Below are 10,403 nucleotides of genomic sequence, written 5' to 3'. Positions count from 1 at the left end.
CACGGTAACGTGGGCGATCTTTCCGGGTTTATGGGAGTAGTAGTTTTATAATTTTATTTAGCAATGATTCCTAATTAGGCTTAAAACTACAAGTATGGCGTATTTCTTGGGAGGTTAGAAGAATTGGAAATGGGAGTTGTAATTTTCTAAATATTTTGCGACCCAGATGTTTGTGGTCTGACGGAACACTTTCGGGGACAAAACTTCTAGAGTGAGAGTGTCAGGAAGATACTGATCAGATGAACAAATAACTATTAAAAAATATACATTCATTGTCCTAATGTTGTCAGTTGCTAAATGCATATTTCTCAAATTTTCCGTGATTTCTAACAAAGGTAAGTTGCATCATCGTTAACGTTAGTTATGCAGGCTAGCCTGCTAGCTAACCATCAAACTCAATGCACCGATTTCTTATTGACCTGTTAGTGACATGCTGATTTTGCCCTGTGCATGTGACTAATCATCTAATCTAAATCTAATATTTTCGCCTGCATAAAGCCATGGCAGCTACACAGATTCAGGCAGGATATCAACTGTATTGTAGTCTGTTATTGACTCTCCAGCTGTTTCAGTTGTTTTGTGTATTTTTACCAAATCTTTACCGAGGCTACAATATGAAGAAAAAAAATATTCTAACAACTGCTAAATTACTGAAATAATACAGTATGTTGTGTTACTTATTACACAGTTGTTACTTAACACTTCACAAGTAACTACAGTAGTAGAAAAAAGATTACAGTCAGATAGTTTTGGGACAGAACAACGGTAGACTGGGTATCCAGTAGACAGACTCCCGATGTTCTGTCCTAAAACTAACAGTCAGAGTGCAGCGTCCAAAATACCACAGTCGGCTGTAGTTACTGCTCTTTTAACTGCAATTTGTAAACAGATTTTTTTTTGTAAGGGGTGTAACAACATACAGGTAGCAGACACTGCTTGATACAAAAATGTAATTCTCAGAGTAGCTTAGTATGCGCTGCCTCTGTTGTTTGGATGGGAAGTGGACAGACAAGAGACTTGTGGGATAGAAAGACAGGGACTCTGTGTCTGAGCAGTTGTGATGTAGCAGAGAGTGTCTCTATCTATCTATCTATCTATCTATCTATCTATCTATCTATCTATCTATCTATCTATCTATCTATCTATCACCTTGTCTCTGTCCACCTTGTCTCTGTCTCTGTCCATTTCTCCCTCTGCTCTTCCTGCTCTGACCAAGTCTATCATAGAGCACAGTAGTTGGCATAGTTGGCAGGGTGTCTGTGTATGTTGGCAGCGTTGCTGTGAGCAGGTGGGCAGGTCTCAGTGTGAGAGATCCTCTCTCTCTCTCTGTAGGATCCAGGATCAGAGTAGGCAGGGGACCTGGACGTGCAGCCAAGCCCACCAAGGATGCACTGAGCTGGGGAACATCTGCTGAGGCCTCCCCCTAGCACTGCCATGGTAAGAGTCCAAAACACACACACCAGCGCATACATCCTCCTCTCAATGATTAATTCTAATGTGACCATAGTGTTATCCTTCTCACTACTGTCTAAGGGGTCATGTATAACCATGTCTGTCATTGCCTGTGTGTGTGTGTGTGTGTGTGTGTGTGTGTGTGTGTGTGTGTGTGTGTGTGTGTGTGTGACACTGACTGTGTGCGGTGTGTGTGTGTATTTCATAATTGTTAAGTAGATTAAATGTTGAATTGAATCCCAGCATTAATATTTGATGTGGTAAAGCTGTCCATAGGGGGTTCCCACTTCCCATTGTGTCAGCAGCTCATAGATGGAGACAGGTGTGGTTGTGTGTGTGTGTGTGTGTGTGTGTGTGTGTGTGTGTGTGTGTGTGTGTGTGCTTACTGTAATAGCTGAACTATTAATCATGTTTTATAAGCAGATCTTCTCATGTCTATACTGGGGTTTAATAGCAGGAACCGGGTTACGGAGATTTCCCACCCATAGCCACCCATACCCACTCCCATTTCCCGGGATAAAAAACTGTGAGAAACCGGTAAATTCTAATACATTATTTCTATGAACAGCATTATGTGAAATGGAACTGTTAAATTATATGCAGTATCTAAATCTGGCTTATCTACGACCTTCTGTGCTCTCCTATCTGCATGATCAATAATTAACGCTCAGGGTGGGGGCAGCCCTGTGTGGAGCACAGTTCACAATGAATGCATGTATCATCTCATCAGCTGTAACTTATTTTCTTGAGAGAGGGAAATTTCGCTTCAACATAGCCTATGGTACAGTAATATTAGACCTAATACATCTGAATGATAGATTAATATGAATGTGTTGCTAATTTACACATCTCCATCTGGCTTTCGGGGTCACCTTATTGTATAGATAAACATATTTTTTTTTGTAGCTGCAGAGTTTTAAAACAGTTATCACTCGAATATCTTTGCTTTAAATCAGTGCGGAAGCGAGCACTCTTTGTTAAAGTCTTTATCTCTTTCAATCAATTCCATTCAAATTGCATCCAAAATAGATCGTCCTCAAGATTGTTGGACAGTTCACCATTCTCTTAGGCAATTACACAGCTGCTCTCCTCTGGCCTCTCCCCTTCTTAACTTTTGTGGACTCCCAGGAAAAGCTAGAATAGCTTGTTGGCCATTTTCTCCAGCATTACTTATACTAAAATAATATTCGAAGAGGGATGCAAGCTTGCTCTTGTTTGCTGAATGTTAAATAGAAGGAAGAGAATGCACGATGGTGATAGGCTAAAGCAGTTATTTATTCAGACCCATTACCATTCAATCCTAGTGAAGTGAAAGCCGCCTGCCTCCTCTGGTAGTCTACTATATTATTCAAACATGTCATTACAATAATGAAGATAAGGACAACAAAACCTATTTCATTTAACTGTTGAGAGCGAGGAAGGAATGAAGCAACAATAGAGAAAGGAGGAGGTAGCCTAATACACACAAAATGTGGGGAAATATTCTGAAAAGTTAATGCATCAGCCTACTAATTATAAATATCTAAAATAGGCCCTATTATTACTCAAAATGTAAATCAATTCTCTAGCCTATACATTTGTAGGCTGCATGTCCTGCACTAGCATTGCGTTTTCTTCATGGTTTGAAAGAGGTGTGTAATTTCAGTCCATTATACAATACAGTACATAAATACAGTCCACACTCAAAAATATTACTGGAGCTTGTTTCCTTTATTTCCCCAAGAGAGCATACATCTATGGGCTTTTCTGTTTTTCTGTAGAGTGTAATGTGCGGTATAGCCTATCATATGTATTGGATAAATGCATGATCATTTGGGCTTTTTTGGGCTTGGGCTCATAAAAGGTCTTTAGTGTAGGACTCATAATATTTCTTTAATGTAAGGCTCATCTTGTTCAGGTAGCATCTAGCTTGAATATTCATGTGGATCCAAGATAATCCGGATACTGTATATTTAAGATGTCCTGCCCCCAGGCCCTGCTCCTTTTTACCCTGTGTGCTATAAGGAGCACATCAGACTCATTTTAATTGTTGGGCCATGGGGTGGGGGCTTTTTGATGAGTTGGTCCTGGAGGTGTTGGAGACTAATCTGATTGTTGTCAGACATGGCTGTATATAATTTGACCTTTAGAATAGCACATCATTCTGTACGATGGTTTTCTATGCTTTAGAATGACACTTCTGGTTTTGGCGGGAAATACCGGGTTACCCGGGAGAAAAGTGATTTATTCTCAGAATGGAACATTTGTAAAATACTGGGATAATATTCAACCTTAGTCTATACCAACTCTCTGTATGCTCAGAGTCATCCCTGTCACATGCTGTTCTCTTCATTCCATCTCTCCATCTTTCTCAATCTATTTTTTCTCTCATTGATTTTTTGTTTGTTTTTCCAGCTGATTATGTCCCTGTGCTCTGATTCGCCGGCGGGCATGGCTCTCTGCACTCTAATTGGACATTTAATTAGATCACAGTTTTAGCCAATTAGACTCTGAGGGGGGAGGAGGAGAGTAGAGGGGCCAGAGGGGAAAGGGAGATCGAGCTCTCTCTCTCTCTCTCTTCTCTCTCTTTCTTTCTCTCGCTTCTCCCTCTCTCTCCAGGGGCTGTCTCATTAGTGATATAATGGGTGATTGTCACAGCAACCCTCCCCCTGTGTTACTCCCTGAGTGGTACCACCCACAGACCCAGTGGCAGGGCTTAGACCTCACTATTATTAAGCCATGGGGGGGGGGGGGGGGGGTCCTGGCCTGATCAAATAATACCAAGTTTAGAGTTTTAATGTCACATACACAAGTACAGTCAAAACGTCTTTCTCGCAAGGAGGTGAACCCCAACAATGCAGTAATCAATAACAATGTAATACAAAAGTATAATTTTTCACACACAGTCTGCTAGTTCAGGCTCCACGTCTTGCTCTTGTTAAAAGTAGTGCACTACATGTGGAATAACCAGGGTGTGATATGAGACACAGCCGGGGTGTTATTGCTGTCGATGGCTCTGATTAATCTTCAATACAGCTGACAGCCTGCCAGTCAGTGAGACATCGACCTGCTCACAGACATGTAGATTAGTCACACAGACACACACCCCAAACACATAATCACACATAAACACACACAGAGTGTGAGGTTAGTGTCTTGTGGTGCAGAATGGTATTGACTCAGTGGAATGTTCTGGTATAATATCACTAGCTAATGAGGCAGAGATAAGCCTTTAGAAACACAAACAACAGATCAGATATCACCAGAGGCTCCATAACATGCCAGTCAAAATCACACCTATTTATTTTTTGTACCATTATATATATTTTTTTTAACAATAAAAAAACATCCACATACAAATGACAGCATACAGATGCACACAAACATCAAGGACATCACACCTGCCCAGACACACCTACTCACACCCCCATCTCCAGCGCCCGCATCGCTCGACTCCACATGGCCTGAAACTGCACCAATCACACCTATTTCTGCAAACTAAGTCTGTGTGATAATGATGATGTTGGAGGTGATGATGGTGGTGGTGTTTGATGAGTTCCTCAGAGGAGAGCAGTGTGTTTTTGAATAGTGTGATGTGAGCCAGTGTAACACCCCCCCCCTACCCCCCTTTTCCTCCCCCCTCCAAACCTCTACACCTACCCCTCCAAACCTCTACACCCCCTCCAAACCTCTACACCCCCTCCAAACCTCTACCCCCTCCAAACCTCTACACCCCCTCCAAACCTCTACACCTACCCCTCCAAACCTCTACACCCCCTCCCTCTCTGAGCTCTCAGGCTAGAAGCACAAACAACACCGACCCCCCAATGGATACCAGCACTCAGAACACACACACACACACACACACACACACACACACACACACACACACACACACATACATGTACATTCACTCTCAGGTGTAAGCCCTTAGAGACAACACAGTCAATATCAATGTCCCTAGACGGTCTCACACATACCACTCACCTATCTCCCTCCCACTTCTCCACCTCCTCACCCCTCAGGAGAGATAGAGTGAAACGACCCCCTCACACACACACACACACACACACACTTTTTTATGCAGTCTCTCTGCCTCAGGATGTTTAATGTTGAGAATCCCCTTGAGAAGGCTCTCGAATCTGTGTGTGTGTGTGCACGCACCCGCGAGCGTGCGCATCTGTGTAACCCCGTGCTGTGGTGTGTTAGCCACAGGCGCAACTCTCTGACCCCAGTAGTGGTCTGATTGACAGCTGTAGTCCCACCTAATTGCATTACCCTCCCTTGTGATTGGCTCCCGGCCCTGGGGGCTCATTTGTCAGGGTGCACCTTGGGTACTATGTGTCACTCAGCTCTCTCTCCCTGGTGATTGGCTGTGTTGCGCCCCAAGGCCCGACCCCCAGCCGAGTGAGAGCAGCTTATTGGTCTTTGGGGAACCAGGAAGTGCCCCAGAGACTGTGCGAGGAGACAGGGAGTCCCTATTGGCTGATATTACCGCTCCTCCCGCCTCTTTACCTGTCTATCAAAACTACATTGAAGTCCCTCAGGTCTGCCCTGCTATCAGATCACACACACACACACACACACACACACACACACACACACACACACACACACACAGGTGGGTGGGTTGGTTTTTAATATGGAGCGATTTAAACTGTATTTGAATTCAATATTTTCGCATTTGTATAATGACATTGAATTAAATATTTTTGAATTTATAATGCTCAAATTGAATCATTGAATTAATAAATTGAACTTCATGATTTGAAACTGAATTGAATGAATATTGCATTCAGGTTAAAACCTACATTTCAATTTCAGGAATGGGTGTAGGGTGGTTTTATTACAGTTTGATCCTCAGAATCTAAAGTGTGTATGTGTGTCGCCAAAAAGGAAAAACATCAAGAAAGGCTTCAGGCTCCGCCCCCCCATTGCTTACCCAGCATGCCTCAGCTCTGTCCTCCATCAAACCAGACGCCTACACACGCATGTACACGCACACACACACACACACACACATATACTTTGATTCCGTGCCTCTGTCTGTATGTCTCAGCAGTTGCTATTCACTCTGTCCCAGCAGAGACCTGGTGTGTGTTCCCTGTCTCTCCTGAAGATGTGTGTGTTTTCTGTATGTGTGTTTTTGGAGGAGTGTGTGTGTGTGTGTACTCTGTCTAATGCTCCCGCAGTGTCTCTGAAAGGTTGTGCGGGGGTTTCTGTTGCATTGAAATCCTCCAATATAACACTGAATAAAGACTGGGCCTAAATAATGACGGTGTGAGTGAACCTGGTCGATGCATTCCATCGTGTGTTGTCTGCATGCTAATCTACAGGTTGACTCTTCAGTACCACTGATGAATGGCTGAATTAATAACTTCCACAATTCTGTACAGAACACCATGTTTTTCCTGTCATGCTTTGATGGAACCCAACTTTTTCAGAAGTGTGTGTGTGTGTGTGTGTGTGTGTGTGTGTGTGTGTGTGTGGGCAGGGGGGTGGAGGGGGATAGTTAGCAGCAGTCACAGAAGGATATTTTTCTTGTTAATAGAATGTTTTGTTTGAAGGTGCAGCCAGATGGCATCTGTACGACCACAGCATGTGTTACATATTAGCATTCATTAAGTATCTGTGTTGTGTTCGTATGCATTGTGCCAGTCTACTTTGTGTGTGTGTGTGTGTGTGTGTGTGTGTGTGTTTGATCCTTGGAAATTAGGAAATGACGGGAGTTTGTGGTGGATCCCAGTGAAGCCCCCATAAAAACTTTCTGTCACGGAAAATCACTTCCCACGATATGGCACACACACACACACACACACACACACACACACACACACACACACACACACAGTACCTGCAGATACACATCATATCTCTCACACACACCCTCCACAGTAAGTAACCTCTATTACCCCCTGTGTCGGAGCAAGGCTACTTGGCAAAGCGTGAGAATGCACTGTACGTGATGGGTAATTGCCGTGCAGCACGCAGTGTCTGCATTTTACGAGGAGGGTGCAATGACGGGGTGAAGGGGGCATAGTACCCCCCCAACCTCTTCCTCTCACTAGCTTCCCAGGACCAGGGTTGGCAGGATGGAGCAAAAAGGTGTCCGGACAACTTCCTCAATGTTCACTTTGTAATGTAACAGATCTTTGACTGCATAGCTGCACTGTTACATTTCAAGCCAGCATGAATGATCCCCGCCTTGAATGGGCCTTCTCATGGTTAATGAATTGAGTTGGTTAGGGGCAGTAATAGATTTTGTACTTTGGGCCCCCTGGGCTAACCAACACACACACACACACACACACACACACACACACACACACACAGGCGTTCTGCAGTATTGATGAGTTATGAAAAGACATGAGCAGAGAACCCCCCACTCCCTGTCGGGGATCCCCCCCAGCTGCTTCCTGTCTGGTTAAGTGAGGGCAGGAAGAGATTTAACTCCCACTGCAGGGGCTCACACACGCACACACACACACAGACACCCTACTATCAGCCTGTATTAACACATGCATAGCAAGTGTGTTTACCTGTATGGCCAGGTGTGTGTCTGGCTCTGACTGGACTATATGTGTTGTAGGCATCTGACCCTTCACCCCCAAACCCCGCCCCTCTGGGCTCCCAGGTCCACGCAGCCGCCGTCAACGGAGACCGGAGCGTCCTCCTCAGAATCATCACAGGTATTATACACACATACAGTGGGGCAAAAAAGTATTTAGTCAGCCACCAATTGTGCAAGTTCTCCCACTTAAAAATATGAGAGAGGCCTGTAATTTTCATCATAGGTACACTTCAACTATGACAAGACAAAATGAGAGAAAAAAAATCCAGAAAATCACATTGTAGGATTTTTAATGAATTTATTTGTAAATTAGGGTGGAAAATAAGTATTTGGTCACCTACAAACAAGCTAGATTTCTGGCTCTCACAGACCTGTAACTTCTTCTTTAAGAGGCTCCTCTGTCCTCCACTCGTTACATGTATTAATGGCACCTGTTTGAACTTGTTATCAGTATAAAAGACACCTGTCCACAACCTCAAACAGTCACACTCCAAACTCCACTATGGCCAAGACCAAAGAGCTGTCGAAGGACACCAGAAACAAAAATTGTAGACCTGCACCAGGCTGGGAAGACTGAATCTGCAATAGGTAAGCAGCTTGGTTTGAAGAAATCAACTGTGGGAGCAATTATTAGGAAATGGAAGACATACAAGGCTACTGATAATCTCCCTCGATCTGGGGCTCCACGCAAGATCTCACCCCGTGGGGTCAAAATGATCACAAGAACGGTGAGCAAAAATCCCAGAACCACACCGGGGGACCTAGTGAATGACCTGCAGAGAGCTGGGACCAAAGTAACAAAGCCTACCATCAGTAACATACTACGCCGCCAGGGACTCAAATCCTGCAGTGCCAGACGTGTCCCCCTGCTTAAGCCAGTACATGTCCAGGCCCGTCTGAAGTTTGCTAGAGAGCATTTGGATGATCCAGAAGAAGATTGGGAGAATGTCATATGGTCAGATGATACCAAAATATAACTTTTTCTTAAAAACTCAACTCGTCGTGTTTGGAGGACAAAGAATGCTGAGTTGCACCCAAAGAACACCATACCTACTGTGAAGCATGGGGGTGGAAACATCATGCTTTGGGGCTGTTTTTCTGCAAAGGGACCAGGACGACTGATCCGTGTAAAGGAAAGAATGAATGGGGCCATGTATCGTGAGATTTTGAGTGAAAACCTCCTTCCATCAGCAAGGGCATTGAAGACAATCTGGACCCTTTCTTTCTAAAATTATCTGCCGAAATTGTTGCCACCCCTATTACTAGCCTGTTCAACCTCTCTTTCGTGTCGTCTGAGATTCCCAAAGATTGGAAAGCAGCTGCGGTCATCCCCCTCTTCAAAGGGGGGGGACACTCTTGACCCAAACTGCTACAGACCTATATCTATCCTACCATGCCTTTCTAAGGTCTTCGAAAGCCAAGTCAACAAACAGATTACCGACCATTTTGAATCTCACCATACCTTCTCTGCTATGCAATCTGGTTTCAGAGCTGGTCATGGGTGCACCTCAGCCACGCTCAAGGTCCTAAACGATATCTTAACCGCCATCGATAAGAAACATTACTGTGCAGCCGTATTCATTGATCTGGCCAAGGCTTTCGACTCTGTCAATCACCACATCCTCATCGGCAGACTCGACAGCCTTGGTTTCTCAAATGATTGCCTCGCCTGGTTCACCAACTACTTCTCTGATAGAGTTCAGTGTGTCAAATCGGAGGGTCTGCTGTCCGGACCTCTGGCAGTCTCTATGGGGGTGCCACAGGGTTCAATTCTTGGACCGACTCTCTTCTCTGTATACATCAATGAGGTCGCTCTTGCTGCTGGTGAGTCTGATCCACCTCTACGCAGACGACACCATTCTGTATACTTCTGGCCCTTCTTTGGACACTGTGTTAACAACCCTCCAGGCAAGCTTCAATGCCATACAACTCTCCTTCCGTGGCCTCCAATTGCTCTTAAATACAAGTAAAACTAAATGCATGCTCTTCAACCGATCGCTACCTGCACCTACCCGCCTGTCCAACATCACTACTCTGGACGGCTCTGACTTAGAATACGTGGACAACTACAAATACTTAGGTGTCTGGTTAGACTGTAAACTCTCCTTCCAGACCCATATCAAACATCTCCAATCCAAAGTTAAATCTAGAATTGGCTTCCTATTTCGCAACAAAGCATCCTTCACTCATGCTGCCAAACATACCCTTGTAAAACTGACCATCCTACCAATCCTCGACTTTGGCGATGTCATTTACAAAATAGCCTCCAATACCCTACTCAACAAATTGGATGCAGTCTATCACAGTGCAATCCGTTTTGTCACCAAAGCCCCATATACTACCCACCATTGCGACCTGTACGCTCTCGTTGGCTGGCCCTCGCTTCATACTCGTCGCCAAA

General features: G+C 44.4%; 1 protein-coding gene across 2 annotated transcripts in view; it reads left to right on the top strand.

Annotated features, from left to right (window-relative positions):
• Positions 1-10,403, top strand: part of LOC135575171 (inversin-like) — a 33,645-nt gene that overhangs the window by 785 nt on the left and 22,457 nt on the right. The window contains exons 1-3 of one of the 2 annotated variants that reach the window (XM_065027702.1): positions 142-335; positions 1,333-1,437; positions 8,021-8,120. In XM_065027702.1, coding sequence (XP_064883774.1) covers positions 1,435-1,437; positions 8,021-8,120 — 103 coding nt within the window. In that variant the 5' untranslated portion in view covers positions 142-335; positions 1,333-1,434. Of the gene's footprint in view, positions 1-141; positions 336-1,332; positions 1,438-8,020; positions 8,121-10,403 lie in introns of those variants that run through there. The other variant, XM_065027703.1, reaches the window with a different exon arrangement.

This window comes from Oncorhynchus nerka, linkage group LG14 (genome assembly GCF_034236695.1).
Source record: "Oncorhynchus nerka isolate Pitt River linkage group LG14, Oner_Uvic_2.0, whole genome shotgun sequence".
Classification (NCBI taxonomy): domain Eukaryota; kingdom Metazoa; phylum Chordata; class Actinopteri; order Salmoniformes; family Salmonidae; genus Oncorhynchus; species Oncorhynchus nerka.
The sequence above is the reverse complement of the archived record's forward strand: the minus strand, read 5'-3'. Positions and strand labels throughout refer to the sequence as shown.